This window comes from Barbus barbus (genome assembly GCF_936440315.1).
Source record: "Barbus barbus genome assembly, chromosome: 30".
NCBI lineage: Eukaryota > Metazoa > Chordata > Actinopteri > Cypriniformes > Cyprinidae > Barbus > Barbus barbus.
In genome coordinates this window covers 21,964,113-21,984,307 of record NC_136758.1, presented here as the reverse complement: position 1 = coordinate 21,984,307, position 20,195 = coordinate 21,964,113, and the positions used below count along the sequence as shown (strand labels likewise).

At 35.5% G+C, this 20,195-nt stretch overlaps 1 protein-coding gene across 2 annotated transcripts in view; it reads right to left on the bottom strand.

Moving 5' to 3' along the window:
• Positions 1-4,630: 4,630 nt before the first annotated feature.
• The window catches only part of LOC306849927 (neurexin-3a-like), a gene marked incomplete at both ends in the record, with an annotated part of 262,700 nt that continues 247,135 nt past the window's right edge, over positions 4,631-20,195 (bottom strand). The window contains 2 exons of one of the 2 annotated variants that reach the window (XM_079385310.1): positions 4,631-5,550; positions 17,299-17,383. In XM_079385310.1, coding sequence (XP_079241436.1) covers positions 4,631-5,550; positions 17,299-17,383 — 1,005 coding nt within the window. The remainder of the gene's footprint in view (positions 5,551-17,298; positions 17,384-20,195) is intronic. The other variant, XM_079385311.1, reaches the window with a different exon arrangement.

Genomic DNA, 20,195 nt, shown 5'->3' with positions numbered 1-20,195 from the left:
AGTTGTTCAGTTGGTGCATGAGGTGAGCTGATTTTTTGCTCATGGGTGCAATTGTCTGTGAGCTGTAAATTTCATGTCACTAATCACTCTGGAACAACAGCAAGATTGGCTTCGGTTGCTGGCATCACAAGAACATTTCAAAACCCTTCAAAGGCAGCAGATAGGGAAAATGATCCATTACAATAAAGTTAATTTCACTTTTAAGAGGCCCCCATAATAAGTCATTTCTAATACATATTGCTTGCAAAAACATTATTCTGCATGGCTTTTGATGAAGAAATATGTTTTTTTTGGCAGCATGGTGTATGTATGACATTTACCAGCAGGCTGTTCATGATTTCGGATTTATAGAAATATACACATTATAGAGCAGTACTGATTAACATAATTGCACAACATAAACATTGTAATCATTTAACAGATAACTCAATGGAAAGTCTCAAAATCTCCTGTGAAGTAAGAAAGAGCACACTTATTAGTGAATAAAACCCATTGTAATTTTTCTCAAGGAAACATAAGCATCAAGCAATCAGATGATACTGATCCCAGATGCCCTTGCATGACCTGTCAATCTCATCATAAGGATGTTCATATGTTTTAACATGACAGTTAGCTTAATATACATGTAGCACAATTATGGTATGTTGTGTAGTTCTGTTCTTCCAGTTTCCACTGAGGCGATCGATCAAAATCTGATTAAATCCGGTGTCATCATTAGATTTCATGGCTGAGCCAGTGATACAACATGCAAATTCATTACAATTCATTTATATTTAGTCTACTGACAACAGGATTAAACTGCAAAATGCAAAAGCAGTTTCCCAATCAAATTAGATTAGATTCCCAATCAAAAGTCTTTCCTACAAAAAAAGGAAGGACTAATTTCGACCACAGAAAAGATCTGTTTTGATGAATGGTCCCAATCAACAGAATTTATCTGGAAGTTGAGGAGGGATTATTGAATTTTAAGCCTTTGTAGAATTTTAATTAACTTTCTCTTTACCCAGAATACGATTTTCCTCAGTCAGTGTGGTTCAATAATCCAGCCACCCATGTAATAAGATGTTCATTACAAAATTGTACATTTCACGCTCCTCTTTTATTTAGAGCAACTACTGTGCTCTGTCTGTAAGAGTGAGGCTTGAAGCTAAAGAGAGTATCAGATATATCTGAGCAAAGGTAATATAATTGGTCAAACTTTTTGGACTGGTCAAAACAATTGGCCTTCTGCAAGACATTTCTAACATCATTTTACATTTTTTTTAATGACAAGACGTGAAGTGACATGATTATATGATTATATTATATATATATTCTAACTGCCAATTGAGTAACTGGTCTTAACTACTCTCTTTGGAGGAATTAGTCATGAGAAGTTTGCTCAAAAAAGTAAATAAAAGCAAAACCTCAGGGAGGAACCCACTAGGAAAATTCAACTAAATTATGCAAATTAAGTAACGATGCAAACATGGCCACAAAAGCATGCATTAATTGTGGTAAAGTATCACAGAATATCTTAATTTCCTAAATGAATGACTGAGAATTGAACACAGCACTATTTCAGCACATTTTGTACCTGGTTAGACTGGATTGTGGGTGGTTAGTGAAAAAGATGGCACAAGATGGCACACAAAAGTGGCACTTAGTAAATTCACCCATCAGTTGTTAAAAAAAGAAGAATATCAGTTTGTTGCCAGTTCTTGCAGCATCTTGCCAATCTCTTTCACTGTTACTTCCACCACCTGGAAATCATGAGAATGTGTGGGTGTGATCTAACGGCTCTTTTTATGCATATGGACTTACGGTCAGCACCTGGAAAGAAAAAAATGCTTGTTCATAGTGACTTTATTGCTAGAGGTCACTGTAATTAGGTGTTCCTATTGCTGGATGACTTCAGTGATGACCTATATACACTAAATATTCAAAGCATTTAAAAATCCAAACACAAATGAGATGTACTGACTGTGAATAAATAACAATGAACACCGTATTTGCTGCTCAATTGCATAAACTTTTATCAACTGTTTTTGCATCAAATCTCTTCAAAAGAGTCACTGTAACCCATGAAGCTGGAAATTGCCATTGAAAACGAATGACTTCTGGTCACTTTGTTGTTCCAAATGGCTGTCAGTGTGAGGGGTCCAACAAAAGTGAAAATATCCAATGACGCTGAAACCAAACTGAACATCAATGATTAGTCTACATTTTAATGTTATCCTCTAAAACAAGTCACAATTTCTCACCTTCTCACTATTTGTGGACATGCATGATGTGTTGCCATATGATCAATCTGTCAGTTTTTATGTTGCATTCAGTCAGCATTTCACACATTGTACTTGTTCTCGAACAATAGCATATTAGACATCGTCGTTTATAGTCAGGCATACTTTAATTACCATGTCTAATGAAACAATTAAACCCCAGCAGAAGTCACAGCTTCTGATTTGTACCTTTGTGTTGCCTTGGTAACTAAAAGAGAAATATTTTGCACTCAAGATCTCTGCTCTTATGCTGTTAACAGGCCATTGTGGGTATAGGGTCTTATAATATAAATCTGTGTCTCCCAAGAAAATCCTGATGGACATTGATTCATTGTTGCTCTTTGACTGGCTACAGAAATGCAGTCGTCTTTTTTCGGTATAACAAACTAAGACTGGGCTAAAAACAAAGTGAGGCATTTAATCCATTAAAAGCATGCTAGGAAAGGCATATTTCAGACCCAAGTCTCTTGAACACATTAAAAAGATCCTAACAGAACAGGAAATTAAAGTGTGCTGTCCAGCGTGATGAATGACATAAAAATATGTATCGCCGAAAAGAGTTTAGATATGAGCACATTAAGACAACCTGTATATGATCAACCTCCATGGAATGTTTTATTATAGATCATCGCCAAATATTGTCTGAAGCGAAGCTACATGACTAGGATGTCATAAATGAAAATAATAAAAGCACACATGGGGTTGAACAGAAAATGAAGAAAAATAACATGGGCACATCTTGACATCATATTTATGGTACAGTGATTAACAAACATATATATATACATAAAAAATGGCAAAAATATACATGAATAAGAATAAAAATGGCAAAAGATTGCGTCAATGAGACAGGGCTTACTTGCAGTCCAGGCCACTTGTATTAAGACATTAAGGTAAGAAACACACGGCGTAAATTATCTGAGCTGCATGTCCATGTCCATATTAGTCTGTCTTTATTACATATTTCTTTGATTCTTCTATAAATAAAACAACTGATAACAAGGAAACCTTGGTATAATTAAGAAGTGCGTCTTGTATTTCATCGACAGCTTCAAGTAGTCAAATATCCATGCTTAGACTTAGAAACATCTGCGAGAAAGATTAGACCTCTAATCTAACAATATTCTCTGCTTGTCCTTACAAAAACGTGTGTGCACTGTATATATATATTTTTCGACAGTGTTGGATTTTTCGGCATGAAACACACTGAATAAATCAATCAAATGATCTCTCTGTACAATAGAATTACTAAAAAAAATACAACTTAGGTTTGTATGTACATCATCTACTGTACCTACAAAGTACAACCCCTATCATTTAATAAAATATGTAAACAAATTTCTCGTTCGACACAGTCGACTGTGACAACAGATAGATTTTTTTTTTCACACTTTTCACATTAGATTTATTTTCGTATAGACATCCTTTAACAGTATCATAGCACTGCGCCAGTCTGCATCAGACAGCTGTATAAAAAACAGACGAGAGCAAATGGACCAACATACATACGGTTGAAAAAGTTCCAATCTGCGGCCCGTTTCCTTGTCGAGTCGCTTTGAGGGACGAGAGGTCTATCTGATGATCGGACCGGCCTGGTGGGCGGACGTGATCGAAGCGAAGGATGGCATGGCATGCACTACAATCAGTCGCTTTACTGAGACAAGGAAACGTCAATGTCTTTCTGGAAACTCACACATTTGCAATATTACAGTTGGTTGTACAATTAGAATGATCAGTTTCAGCTGGAAATCATAACAGTGCTGTGCTGTCAGAGCCTCGGTGACCGGTCTTCGTTTATTACATTGTGTTTTTCTTCTTTTTGCAGAAAGCAAAAAATGATAAGACACCACATGTAATGTATATAAACAATACAAATTTCTCATATATAGAATTTATATATATATATTTGTATATATATTTATTCATTTATTTATTTTGTTGGCAGGAGTCCTTTTTTTTCGCGTGAACAACATTTTTTGGATCCCACTTTCGTTACGGACGTCAGCACAATGTGTCTCTTACATGCTTGAAACGTTCTCCTCTTTTTTTCTTGTTTTTTTTTTTTTACAGAGTTACAAAAGAAAAACGAGATTTACGCCAAGGTTCACATACCTCTAAAAGTCACTTAGGATTATGATGTAGCTGTGGAATATTCTACACTGATAACGTCTCCGACCAGATAGAGGAATAAGGTCACTAATGTTTGCTATTTTACCTTCGCGGCTTGCTTACAGTTGTAAGTGTGCTTTATGGTACAGTTTGCGTCAGAGTTCGCCTTCTTGGCGCGGCGCCGGGGTCCGGCTCCTGTCGCCCTCTCTCGGCGCAGCGCCCAACAGCTCAAAGTTCTGTCACAGCGACGGGCGACGTTCTTACACGTAGTACTCCTTGTCCTTGTTTTTCAGTTTCTTGTTGCCGCTTTTCGTGCTCTGCTGCTTGTCCTTCATGACTGCTCCATTACTCTGCGCTGAGTTGGTTATGTAATTCCTGGTCTCGTCCACTTGGTAGGATCCCTCGTCCCTGTTTCTGTACTTATACATGGCGTACAGCAGAATTAGGATGCACAAAGCGGCAGCGGCAACTATCCCGACGACCATTCCGGTGGTGCTGCTAGATTCACGGACCACCTCGGAGGCCCCCGGAACCCGCCTGATGCCCGGCTCCGTGGGGATTGCTGTGGGTACATTACGGAACATGGGGGAGGTTATTAATGGGCTCTTCAGCTTTGTGTTGTCTACCTCATAGGAAGTGGGCAATGGAAGCAAGACTATGTCGGGCTGGGGCTTTAGCTCCCTGTGATTCATTTTGCCCGCGGGCAGTTTGGGTGGCGTGGACGTGGTTGTGGAGCGGCTCAGCTTGGGGGAAAAAGACGCGGTAGTAGTCCTACCAGAATCGGAGACTTTGTTAGGTCTCAAGTCCTTGGATCCCCACTTAGGTGCGTGAGCTTTGTAGCCACCTTCAAAGGTCGACGAAGACAAGGTCTTATCTGTTACCAAGGAGAAGGTGGTGTAAAAATCTTCATCATCAGTAGGGGGCAGGTTAGAGTCGTATGCTTCCCCAGAGCCATACCCAGATATCATCAAGCCATCATCATCATCACAATCATCGCTGCCTTGGTCCGACAAGCAAGGTACCCCCGCCTCAGTGGCCATGGACAGGGACTCTTTGGTGGTCTCAATAATGGTGAGGTGGGGGAGGAGGGTTGGGGGAAAGGGGATGGAGGGTGTACGAGTGGCTACAGAGGGGAGCTCTAAGGGATCCTTTACAAGTACTGGGAAAACTAAATTGCCTCCTACAATTGAACACAGACACGAGGCAAGTTAGTCTTGAAAACTGGTTAAAGAAACACTAACGGATACAAGGCAGAACGTACAAAAAAAAATAAAAAAAAAATAAATAAAAGACAAAAGCAAAACAATATCAAACATAAACGACTATAAGTTGGCATCAAAAGGACTTGACAGGTCTTTGTGGGTGAGCTGGTTTGCGAGCTATTTGAAGTTGTGCGTGAATAATTAACATGGGCTAACAATAGGGATGGGAAAATAAATCGATGGATGGCGAATTGAGAAATGATTGTGCGTTGATTCTGAGATTTTCTGAATTAATTGTGATTCTCTCTCGAATCGATTCTGAGCTTAGTTTTTAACAGCAGGTGGCATTTCATGCTTTAGAAACAGTCATAGTCTGCTTGCTTCCAATTCCTTACACACACTTGAACCTAAAATAATCATTCATAAAGTTCGAAAAAGTTTTACAAGGGTGTTCACAGTAGGCTGTTTACATAAAGCGCTCAAGCGTTCTTCTTCATGAGCATTTGTGTGTGTGGTTAAAAACTAAAAACTAAGCTCAGAATCGATTTCAGAAAGAATCATGATGTATTCGGAAAATCTCAGAATTGATCCACGAATCGCGATGCATCGATTTTTTATCACAGCCCTAGCTAACAATACTAATATAAATCACATATAATGTTAATTTCTGCTAAAACTTTTTCACACAAAACTTGTTTGTTAGGATTAGCTCATGCATTTCAACATGAACTAGTAATAAAAAATATACAAATGAACATTAATCAAGATGAATAAATGCTGTAACTTACTGAATTGCATCCTTATTGTAAAAATATAGAATTTTTTGAATAGTATTTTGCATAATTAAAAAAGGTGAATGAACAATTTCCTATTGCCATGAAGTCTCATGACCTAAAAATAAATGTCAGAAGAAATAACATACAGTACATGAGGTGAACATAAACTCTGAGGTGAAGTCTCACCTTATGACGGTTTCATCTGTTTTATAAGAAGTGAAACAATGTCAACAGCTTGCATATTTTTGTAGAAAAACATCTCTCTCTCACTATATATATATACACACATATGTGTGATGGAAGATGTGGCTCCCCAGCAGTGCACTGACTCTTGCCTTTTGAATGACTTCCTAATGGCAGCTACTGTCTCCATAATGCAATGACAACTGAATAATTTCTGTAATTATCTATTGAATATGGTTGATTTCCGAAGGGCAAGGCTTTAATCTAAGTAATAAGCAATCTAAATCCAATACCTAATAAGTAATAACTAAATCTAAGTAATAAGGAATACAATGAATGCTGCTTTCTTTATGTTAAAATGCTACAGAAAGCATTTCTATTCAGAAAATCACTATTCAGAAAGGAAGGAGTGATTGTAATACTAGAAGAAAAATATTTTGGTGTATCTGCCTCTCCACCTGCTAGGTATTCAGACTGTCATTGCAAATGAAAGATAAAACTGCCATCAGGTTTGTAGTAAGACTTGCATAAAAATGATCAAAATTAAAAGAACTTAAAGAGGCAGACTTTAATAATAACAAAAGTAAACCAAAGCCAATACCATAAATTCTCAATAACTAGTCATAGCACACAATACAGTACTGACAAACAGGCAATATAAACATCAACAGTATATTTTAGCAAATCGAGATCAGAACTTCTTCATCTCATTATATTAAGAATTTAAACAAGCATAAACAACATATATATTATAAACATAAACACATAAAAATTTTTGTCAACTTACATCAACAAATTGCCCGCATGATTTTGGCATGAAGAAAAAAAACGTACAAAAGGAAGTTGTGTAAGAATGTTCTTGGACAGGTTTTTTCTTTGTGAAAACAAAATGACTGTCATCGTGTTTCTGGTTAGATATATATTTTTGTTTCCCACATGAGAGAGTACAGGAAGGCAACAACACATACATCCACACCACATAACATGAAAAATAAACTTCACCATTATTCTCTTTTGTTGTTACTTTGATATATAATCCAGTTTTCTTACAAAAACTGTACATATTTGAGCCTTTGATTTATATAGCATTTTTTGTTTGTTAAATAAATATCTACATTCTAGTAATTCAACTTTTTGCTTAGATTGGTTTTAATCTTTAGGTTTGAGTGAATGGATGACTGTACATATTTTACCATAGCTAGAGGGGGGAGGAAGGGGGAGGGGTTGTGACAAGGGAATTGGACCTATGAACATACTACATAGGAGATGATAATGATGGGGGTGATTGTGTAAGTCAGTTGCCATGTCCATGTATAGGCAGTACGAAGCGGTCGGGCAGCATTAACGTTTTTGGCTGTAAGGAAGGGATGGGGATATACAAACAATGAGCATATACATGCCCATCTACGAAAAAGAACAAAACTCTAACACTGACAATCTGACAAACCCTAAACTGCAACTTCTTCGCCATGCAGTTTGGAAACATTCTTAAAACGTCAATTGTTCATCAAGATCAACTCTCAAAATTTGAAAAAAACAAGAAGTGTATCAAGATCTGGAACCTTTTCATTGACCATCATGTGCCTTTTTGGTTATTTATTTGCTATTTTCTAAACCAAATTGGGTTGTTTTTGCATTTGCGGCAGTGCAGATTTGTTCTGGATGTGATTCGGAAATGATTTTGATGATTTATCACTGTAAACACATGGAATTTTCATTGAATTAGTTCCAAATCTAAAAAAGAGACCAAAAATCAAAACACGTTATCAAATGAATGATAATTGTGATTTGATATTCACATCTAGTTAAAATTTCACCACTAATTTTGAACCCAAAAATTCAGCTAGTCAAAAAATGGTAACCAACAAAAAAATGAAATCGATTTGAGTGTGTAAACTAAAAAGACAAAATTCCCAGAGACGAAAGAACAAAGCAATTCTAATTTTCACACACTACAACCAGATGCACAAACTATAAAACAGACACAATCGAGAGGGACAGTTTAACAGACAACTGTTTCCTCTGTCATGTGACCCAAAGACAAATATATCTGTCATTGTTAGTCTTAAACATGTAACAGGCGTGCAGTCTGGATGTATGTCAAAGAGAGAGGAAAATTGGCTGAAAATGGGTTAAGTTTTTTTTACTGCAAGATGTTGACGCATGCGTAAAGTAAGTTGCATTTAGGGAGAGTAGACGAACAACACAGCAAGCTGGGGGTCAAATCAGACATCAAAGGTTAAGCGAGGTCAAAGAAGCCTTTTAACCAGGGCCTGTAGGTCACAGATGTTTGTCTGTTGGCTTTCGCAGCACACTGCTGGAAAATACAGAGCAGATTCCTCGATTTTTAATACCGGTAAAGCCATTAAATGCCATAATCGTGGACGGTACCCACAGACTTTGGTTCAAAAGCAGCAGAGTATTGATTGAGGAATTCCACAAGAGGGTTCAAGATAGATGACTTCTATAGAAAAAATAAATAAACTCGCTGAAAACTTTAGGGTGAACAGTATTAACTTAACTTAGAACATAATCTAATCATCTAAAATCTATACTTTCCTTTCTAAAAGAAAATAACAAATAAATTCCTCTCAAAAATAATTAAATACAATGAAACCTCACAATGACTAGTATTGTGGGGAAAGCAGTGATGAATGAAAATAAGATTCTTAAAAATATATATACTGTAATTTGACTTTCTTTTGATTGATAGATTATAACAATGTGTCAATATATGCAACCTTTTTAATGATTACTTGCAATGTATTGAAACCGGCAATAATTATCCAACATTATATACCAGTGTAGTGCATGCTGGGAAATCGTGACATTCCCATACAGAGAACTGACTAAACAAGAGTTAAGACTCGTTCACACCAAGAATGATAACTATAATGATAATAATATTACCCAGCCTCAGTAACTGTCTGTTTAATATAAAAACTCGCTGCAGTTATGCAGTTATGTATTCTTTAACTGCTCAAGCTCTTTAAAGCTTTCTGATTGGCGGTCAACGTTTTTATCATTCATCAGCTGAAAAAAAAAAAAGGGTTTTGGAAGTTATTTTAACAATATCGTTCCTCTGTGCTTTTATGGTTATTGTTGTGGTGTGGACTCTCCTATATTTTTAAATTCAGACTGATTTGTTAAAACCTATCTTTATAGTTATCGTTCTTGGTGTGAACAGGTATTAAATGCTCAAGGCTATGACTGTTTTTCGTGCACCGCCAGACTGACTTGTTTCAACTAATTACAACTCACACATTCTGTTAGTAATGTATATCTACGTATTAAACTGACTGACGGCACCTGACAAGAGTGTACATCTGTGCGGTAAGGCACCCCATTAGAATGCAAACACTGTAACGCATCGGGTATTATTTGCAAAGTGAGACTATTCAAAACTCTTCTAACACAAGAGGTGTATCTCAATGCCGGGCGCCTAGTGTGTTCTTATCACTGGTTGCACTATGGATAGGTAATTAAACAAGAGCTCCAATGCTGAACGGCCACCTGCAGGCCTGTGATAAAAGCAGCTCCCTCTCTCTTGGCACAGGATGGGGCCAAGCAACACTGGCTCTCTAATCTGGACTATTCTTTCCTTTGTTCTACCGTTTTTTTTAATTCATTTCCTGCATTCCAACAGCATCTAATTGCTTTTGAGTCTAAAAAGACGCTCACCTCTGTCTAATCAGCATGACAAAACAAGCTAGACTTATTCTTAAAAAGTAGATATCTGCTTGAATCAGGCGAATAACTAAAATCCAGCTCATTACATATGCATCTTTTGGGAATTTCTTAGTATTGTTTGAATCTAAAATCATGAGTGCAGCATATAATGCCATCTGGTGTTCGTACAAGGAAGAGAAATGGGTCCTACAAATGCAAATCAGAGACACAGCATATTTCATATAGAGTGCATAAGAGCAATATTTAGTTATGTCTCATTTTGATCTATTTATTACAGAAAAAGTTATTATATGGCTTAAGAAGTCTTGGAGTATAGTGTGGACCACTTTTAAGGATATATCTGTAATTTTGTGCTTAATACTGGTTTTAAACAACATGAAGGTGAGCAAAGAATGACCAAATGTTTCTTGGGTCATTCTTATTACGCAGTTAATGACCATGTGCTTAATATTTTTGTGGAAACTGTGATACATTTTCTTCTAAATGATTCTTTGATCATTTAGAAGAACAGCATTTAGAAATCGTTTGCAACATTATAAAATATCTTCACTGTCATATTTGCTTAAAAAGTCATATTTTTTTATTATAAAAAAATAAATAAAATAAAATACTGACCCAAAACTTTTGAACGGCAGTGTATGTTTAATTGTAATATAATGGATACAATAATAAATTCATAGTTTTTTAAATGGGAATCATATTAGTCAGTGTTAGTCATGGCAATGTCACAATCAATAAATATGGATTCACTAACTTTATTTATTTATTTATTTATTATTATTAATAATATAATAATAAGTAGTATTCTGGTTGTTCCTTCACCCCCCCCGTAATATCCCCTTGTAGACTGTACTCACGGATTCATTTTAGAAGACCAGCAAGCTAGGTAGCCTACGTGTTAATTTATTGTAGCCTATTATTGTTTTATTGCATATTATTATGTGGAATAGTAGGCCTACAGCAAATTGTCTTAAGTGATTCTCTGTCTATTGTAATGGGTACGAGGTGGAATACGACCTCAAAATCTTGTTTAATTTGTGATAATCTTAGCACTTGATTATTATTGTATAATAAACCTGGCATTGTGACTGACTTTGGAGTAATTTGTTCCACTTTTGTAAGTCGTTTTGGATAAAAGCTTCTTCTAAATGCATAAGTAGCCTAATCTAAATGTATGGGCCATTCCACCGAATGGGTACCATTTCTGTCCCCAGGAAATTATAGGTACAAATATGCATAAAAATGAGCTATAATATACATTTTATTATTAAGCAAAGTGTCCTGCACATTAATCTGACTGCAAATTTAAAATATATAATTTTAAAAATTATTTAAAACTACCTAAAACACTGAAAATATAGCATTTGTACATGTCCCCAGTGTCTATCGATACATTTTAACATGAAATATAATGTTTAAAATCCTTCAGAAATAATTTTTATTGTGCATTTTTGTGTACCTCCATATCTCATCTGTGCTTTAAATACATTTATTTCAAAATAAATGTATAATATTTTGGATAAAATACAAATTTTGTCCTGTTACCCGCCTAACACATTCTCCCAATTCCACAAAGTCCACAAGACACATTTTCAACATAATATTGCGACATCTGGATCTTCTGAAGCTAATGAAATGATCAGAAGCATGTGGTCTTATTGTCTTTTCTGTATATTTGATGATATTGTGATGGTGGCTGGGAGTGTCATTATAAATATACTTTCCTGTTACCTACATTATTTCTTAGATTATTTTACTTGTTTATTTTAAAAATACAAATCTTTGGTGAATCGCTATAATTTGCTGAATATTCTCATAATATTAGCATGTATTAGTATCCATTTGGCTAGATTATATGTATTTGCTAATTTTATCCTAAAATCTCAATCCTGTTACTTTCAGTCCTGTTACTCATATATCCTATACTTATATGTAGTAGCTGAGTAAAAGTAACAGGAGTGAGTAGTGTCATCAGATTTATTAATCTAAATATTAGGCTACATCCATATTAATCTAGACAAACCATTTTTCTCAACATTTTGGCCTTCTTTCCACACTGAGACAATGCTTTTGCCCAGAGAAAACTTATGGATGTTCCTGCATTGATGTTTTATATTAAATTCCTGCAAGTATGACAGGAAATGTATGATTTATGTCCTGTGGCAATTATGTATTCGTCTCTTTAGAAGTTAAACCACTATTTTTAAATTAAGTAAATAAACTAATTTATCCCATTGTTTAATAAATAGCATCATAGAAAATTGGAACGCTTGAGGTTTGAGTCGCCTTAAAAAATTAGTTTGGAAAAATGTACTTTAGAAAAATACACCTTGTGTAGTTCTTTATGATTAAAAAGGATATATATATAGGGGGAAATAAAGGAATTTGTTGACATATTTTTAAACATGCTTTTTAAAAGACAGAGTTTTGGTAACAGGACTGAGAAAAATGCATCCATCTTCCACTTAAAAATGTGTAAAAAATTCAATAAAGTTACCTGAGATAGGCCAATACAGATTTTGAATAGTTAAACGTGTATTACTAGATTCAGTATTTAAAAAAGATAGAAAAAAAGTTTTTGAAGCAAATGGCACCCATTCGGTGGAATGTCCGTATAATAATAATAATAATAATAATAATAATAATAATAATAATAATAATAATAATAATATACTATTATTATTATTATTAATAGGCTAAATAAATGAGTGCACTTAAGACTGAATGAGTGCATTGATTAAATGAGTTACTTAAGACAGTAAAATGTTTATCATAAAACAATTCATGAATGCTTTTTTAAATAACCTTTTACAGTTTTGGAAATGTGTTTGTGTAGCTACTATTCATTCTTAACATGTGATTTTATTATACTAAGCTTTTCCCCCCATAGTTAGATGCATGTTTCACTGTTAATGTTAGGTCTATTATAACATTGATTCAGTTAGAGAGCAAAGGAATGACAACATAACTGGTACATTGTTTGTTTTGCATTGCTTTTTACTTTCTCCTCTTGAAACCTATATATATATATATATATATATATATATATTATTATTTTATTTTTTTTAAATTCAGGAGATTTTCTATTCTTCTTTTTAGCGTTTATTTATACAGGCGGCTGTGTTTTATCCTGTTGGGGAATAAAATAATGGGACGGGGCCACAAATCTGTGAGTTTACAAACCCGCAGGAACATATTGCGAAAGCGTGTGAACGGATTATGAATTTGTGGGTACGGATTCAAAAACCGAGGGTGCGGTTTACAAAATCTGAGCACATGGATTGGAAATTTGTGGGTACGGTTTATTAATCCATGGGCACGATTTGTTAAACCGAGGGAATGGTTTCAGAATTCGCGAGTACGGTTTATAAACCGAGGGGACGGATTGCAAAACCGTCGCCACGGATCGTTTTTTTTTTTCTCCTGTGTCAGGCTCCGTAATAATTCCTTCTCTGAGAAATGACTTTTTATTTCCATTCTTCTAGGCATCATGTTAATTTTCTCTAATTTGTTGAGCTTGACCATATTTGTGAAAGTCTGCCAAGCCCTTTAGTAATTCTTTTTATTAAAATGACACAAGTTAGAGAGCTCAAAAGGTGCTGCTTTACAGGAATGACCCATTTCATTCTTCATTCATCTTTATTTGGTTTGAGCCAAGCTGACATTTTAATGACAGAAAAATCTCATGGGACTTTTTTTTTAGCAGACGCAAACAAATTGCTATCATTGCAAAGCAAAACTAGTGCTTGTTAATTCCTGATTAATTATCCATAATTATTTCATCAAAAGCCTCAATATGAGACAGCGATAAGCCTGAAAAAAAAAAAATCACACTTCTGGAAAGATGTAGAACTTTGCCCTTTAGAACTGATTAGTATTACACTACATGCTAACACAAATCTGTAATGCAACTTTAATATTTATACATCGCACTGACCCATTCCTGCATATACAAACTGTACCATAAACTAGAGTGAGAGATGCTTCTGTTGAACAGATAATTGAGTCTCTGGAGGCTTCTTGCCCTCGATTCCTAATTCATTTCACCTTTCGTCTTGTTCAAATGGAAATACTGTACTACCGAATCATTTAAAAACTCTAAAAATGAGCCCCATTTAGTGTTTCAGAATAAACCAATTGCGTGGAGTTTATTTACAACTTTCTAAAAATACATCCGCAACTTTACATAGCAGAAATATAACTTTTTTGGTTTGCATGCAAGTGTGAACTTTAAAATAATGAGATCTGTGTGCAGAGAAATAATTTGAGAATAATACAGCAGAACTGCTCTACGGAATGATTCGGAAGCGGATGATTAATCAACAGAACCCCTCCTATGGAATTCCAGATAGGGGATAAAGGGGAAAACCCAACAATTTTTACAAACAGAGAACAGAATCACGTGACAACACGTCAAGACAGACAAGTTGATAGACAGGAACACGATTTGGTACAGGAAATGCAGCGGAGATCTTTGCAACCATAAGCTTGAGGTATGATGCTTTGCTGAAACTGGCTCATACATACAGTACAGCACTCAGGTTAGTCTGATGGTGAGGATATGCATGGAGATCAAAAATGGCGCCATGCACTGAATAATGAGAGAATAGTCTGGAAAATGGCTCTGATTAGCAGCTACCATATTACATGCCACAAATGACTGAAAGCGTGACATTGAGAAGCACACGGTTTGTGGCAATAAAACTCTTTCTATGCCATCTGCATTCAAAAACGACTTTATATGCAGACCGGCTCAGTCAGGTGAGGAGGAAGAGAGGGCAGGGCGTTCAAGGATGCTGGTCATTCTTAAAACACAACTTTCTTAAGATTACATCAATGCTTGAGCTCTAAAAACTCTTTGGATGGCAAGAAAAGATTTTGTTGCCTGTTTTTCGCTTTGTTAATCAAAATGGCAATGTTCAAGGTCAAGCCCAGATGGTACAGATGCTTGAGAAAAATGGAGGAAAAATCGATTTCAACACCAAAATATCATGCGGAACAAAATGAGGCGAGATGACAGGAATGTTGCTTTTGGAAAGCTGGGAAATAGATGAGGACTTCACCAAAAATAACATCGACCGCGAACAAGCTCATGAAATTTAGAGGACAAATCAAGGGGACGTACCCCACGCATGCGGTACAGAACACACGCTGAATATGAGGATGCAACCCTGCAGCGATAATGTCTCATGCAGCTTCACATCAACTGATGTAGAGGTTAGAATGGCATGAATTTCTGTGTAAACGTGACTGGATGATTGGGACCCTGCCAATAGCTTTCTTTATGAGTACATAAAGATTCCAGAAAGATGGATATTGTTCTCAAACCGCTAAACTGATGAATGGCATTTGGAAGAAATTGGCATTGACATTTGAGAGAACTGCAGAGGATCAGAACAGGTAAACAGAGCAGATCACTAGCCTGTCATGTCTGCATGAAAACTTAAACGTATACATTTTCATCCAGTGGAGCACAATAAACATGTTGCGCATTCCTGTGATGAAAGACAGCGTGCTCATTGCAGGCCAATAGATAAAACTAACAGGCCATGAAATGGCTTTGGCCTCTGGAAATCATCTGATGGCACATTGTTTTTCTTGTTATGCGCTGATTCGCTTTTCCGACATGCAAAATGTATAATTGGGTGTTTTTTCAACTAGGGGCACATCTGGCTTTCTGGACTTTGTGGAGAACACACTTTTTTATACATTTGCTAGTTTACTTGCAGTGATTTGTAACCAAGTTATATTCTGATATTTCATATAACAATGAAAAAAAACTAAAAAAAACTAAAAATATAATTATGTACAAAACTTATTTCAATAAATAATGATTTACTCTGATATTTATTATTTAGATGTTTTTGATTATTTCACTGGTTTGGGAAAACAATAAAATCTATTATAAAGGCATCAAAATAAATGATGAAAGTATGGTAAAAACTTTCCAAGACTTGATGTAATACATTTTAACATGACCTTCGTGTCATAGAAAAAAAAGTTGAAATCTGTTCATTTTAATAAAAATCAACCCCTTGGATATAAAAGTGCCCAAAGTTGAAGAAACACCTAATTATTGTAAGTGGTAGGGTTTTACTCAAATTATAATGAGATTCATTTGGCCTCTCTGGCTGGAATCATGATTATTGCAAAGGAATAAATTTTAAATGATCTATAACTGCAATCAAAAAATTAGCATATTTCACAAAAGACATGACAGACTATTTTCTCAAAGCTACAATTACGTTTAAAAAAAAAAAGAAAAAAAGCCAATACCCAATTTCTCTCAAATCTCTCTCTTTCTCACTATCAATCTAATCACTGAATTGTATTTTTCATATTTGGGTTGGAAAATATTAGCAGAACAGCTAGTTCACACTGAGGCAAAATGATATCGTTAAAAATAAGCATAACGACACACAAAAAAAATTTGTACACAGAAATTCGATGATATCTGTTCTCTATTACAACAAGTTAACTTAAATCAAGCCTCTTGAAATGAGGAAACAGAAAGGTATAGAAAAGACTGCTTCAACAGCAATTAATCTGATAGATATCACTCTACTATAAGGCTGAAAGCAAAGTTCAAGAGAAATCTCAAAATGTATCATGTGCCAAAATGCAGTCCACTATCACATGGCAAAGAAACCTCAGTATGATACATTTTGAAGCATCAATGCAGAGAACATGTCACTTTTCTGTACTAATTTTGTACGTATGCTCTCATAATAGGCACTGGGGACAAAATTAGTAATCAGTGTGACCATGTTAACCACTTCGGAAAACCCCATGGCCAAGTGTAGCTCGTAATACAAGTTTGAGTGGAATGATTTGACATTAGCTCTGATTCAAGGCCACTGAATAGACTAAGCATTAGAAATCCATGCCTATTTCTGTTTTGTTTATATTATTTCTTAAGATATCCTACTATATGCATGTCTCTATATTGGTGTACATGGGTTGGATTGGAAAGGAAGTTACACTTTTTCTATCCATGGGGGGAGGCGATGCTTTGAGGATCTGATCCTCAGTTGCAAATGAAAGTCACCACATAGAGGCAAGCAAAATTCAACTGACCTAGCCCACCTGCATGTCCTTCGCACTCAGCAAAGTCCTCGTCGTCACTGGAGCATTCGGCCGAAGAGACCATGTCATCCGTGGTCTATAATACGGTGAAACACACAAACAGGACAATAGACACACAAAAGAGAGACTTGAATGCATTAGATTGCACCACCATAATGTAAAAGAATCTTTTTAGATCAAGTTTCTAATATATTGTATCGGCCCAGATGCATTTTTCTGCACTGATTTTGAAGTCAAATTTGTGGTGTGGATGACCAAAAATATCCAAGAAGGCCTTCAAAAGAAAAAAAGGACAGCACCCTTTCTGACGAGTTACAAAAATAAATAATAAATTGTAAAAAATAATAAGAAATAAGTAAATATTTTTGTAACAATATTTTATTGGTCAAACATTATGAAGACAAAATATGGACAGTAAATTCCATAACAACAGCATAAGCAAATTAACAAAAAATAATAAACACACACACAATTTCCATGTTTTATGGGAACTTTCGATAGACATAAGGAGTTTTATACTATACAAACTGTATATTCTATACCTAACTCTAACCCTAAACCTACCCCTCACAGAAAATATTCAAACGTTTATATATTTAGGTGTAAAAAAAAATCCTTTACTATGATTTATAACCTGTTTTCCTCATAGGGAACAAAAACTGTCTTGATTAGGTCAAAAATCCCTGGCATTACTATACTTGTGGGGACATTTGTTCCCAAAATTTAGTTAATACCCCCCTTCCCCACCCACACCCACACACACAAATTTATTCGTTTCTACATTCATTATCTATTATTTTTATAAAAGAGTTACCATTAAGGTTTTTCTAAAAAAGTTTCATGAAACATTTTCCATATGGACCAATAAATATCTATATATATATTGAAATATTGATATAATATATATATAGCAAATATTGAAATAAGTAAAATAAGTAAGAAAATAAATAATATATGGATTTAGAACAAGATGAGGGTGGAAAAATAAAAGGATTTTCATTTTTGGGAGAACTATTCTCTCTGAATGGAGCTGAGAGTACCACACTCTTATTAGCAGCTGAAAGCATAATCAAATTAGCCACAATATTTAATAAATGAATATGCAATGAGTCTGAGATTTAGGGTATTTTATAAATGACAGCAGTTTCCGAGGAGCTCTGCAGGAACAGATTTAACGTAAGCCTGTCATTATTTCCCCGTCAATAAACATTAATTCACCGGTGACAGACAGTGAATGCATTTGCTGAGCTCATCTTGGGTGTTAATTCCAAACTTTTATTTTGAAAAATTGCTCACGTCAAACATTTATACGAGTCACCTCCATCTCGCCCTTTCGAGAGTCTGCATGGATTTCCCATCACTGTATATCACCTCCACTGAGAGGAGAGGACCAAACACACAGCGGCACTCTGAGATTATCTGTGTGTCTCCAACGTCTCCCTCTCTGATTTATCCCCAGCGCTCTCCCTTACTCATGCCAACCGCTGCGGTGAGCTCGTTTTTCACACCCTCCGCTTGGCATGTCTTTATTAGGAGCAGATTAGAATGTGGGGCAAAATAAGCACTGTCGTAGACCAGGTTTATGAAATTTTAAATAACACAGGGATCAATGGAAAGCGCTCTCCAACGTGAAAGCGCAGGGTCATAAATATGATTGGGTTTGATGGAATAATAAAATGTTTTCCCTCTATATTCTTGGTGGACTTTGCTGGGAAAAAAAAAATGAGCTGCTTCTTTTTTTTCTCCCAGTTTTGGTATGAAAATGGTGCAAAAATCCATTCGAATGCACATCAGGCTGAGCAGAGGTGGCGCTTCGCACTGGCGGGGTGTGGAATATCGCTCTATGTGAATATAAAATTATTCATTGAATTTATATTTAGTGTGGCAAACAACTCATCTTCGTGACTCAAAGAGGAGGAGGATATCACAGATGCAGAAAGCAATGAGAAACGTAATTGACTGATTGCGGAGAAAATGTGAAATTATTTCAGGTTTCTCCCTTGAATGACAGCATTTAATCTCATAAACCGCTCCGAACAGAACCCACGGTTGATACTCGGTATGAAAACATTACTGACACAATGGCCGCCTTGAATATGTATGTCTGTGAATACGTGCAGACTGATGCACAGGTATAGATCCTGGAATCAGTTAGAAGCATTGAATATCTCAGAAGCCGCTCTTCATATCCTCTTTCACAATAACACGAGCTCAGCGTTGATACAGGCCGAGAATGCACTGGAGAGCTTCTGCATTATGCCATTTTATACTCATATATTGATACTTCTGTTGCGAATGAGAAAATGGCCTAATCCACATATTAACAATATGAGAATGTGTTTTGGTGGCACATAAGCCTTTAACGTTCATCTGTGCTGAAGAGTCTTATCTTTTTCCCTCCCTCTCTCATGCCCAGTCTGACAGTGACGGGAACTTAATATTGAACTCCTGGAAGATTAGCTTGTTTCTTCACTCTTCTCAAAGCCGAGAGTGTAATGATTCATGGTGTCCACCAGATAAGCAAATCCGGTTAAATCCGTTCAATTTATTTTCAGTCTTAAGGAAATTACACATTATTTAGAGAACAATGTATTTTGGACAAATAAAAAAAATGTAGAATTATCTGTTTATTGATTTTTTTAAACATCATTCAATAAAGTTTACAAGTCTGTTGCCACTAAATAATTTGCAGCAAAATGTGATCAACAGCCACGATTATTATTTTAACAACAAACTTTGGCACCTGAATAGATTCTTAATTTACAATTACTAATTAACAATTTTAAATTACTCAAAAATCATCATAAAAAGGTAAAAGATAATATAACCCAGACTACATTAAATACAGGTCCACTTGTGGCGATGACAATTTTTTTTATTTTGTGCAT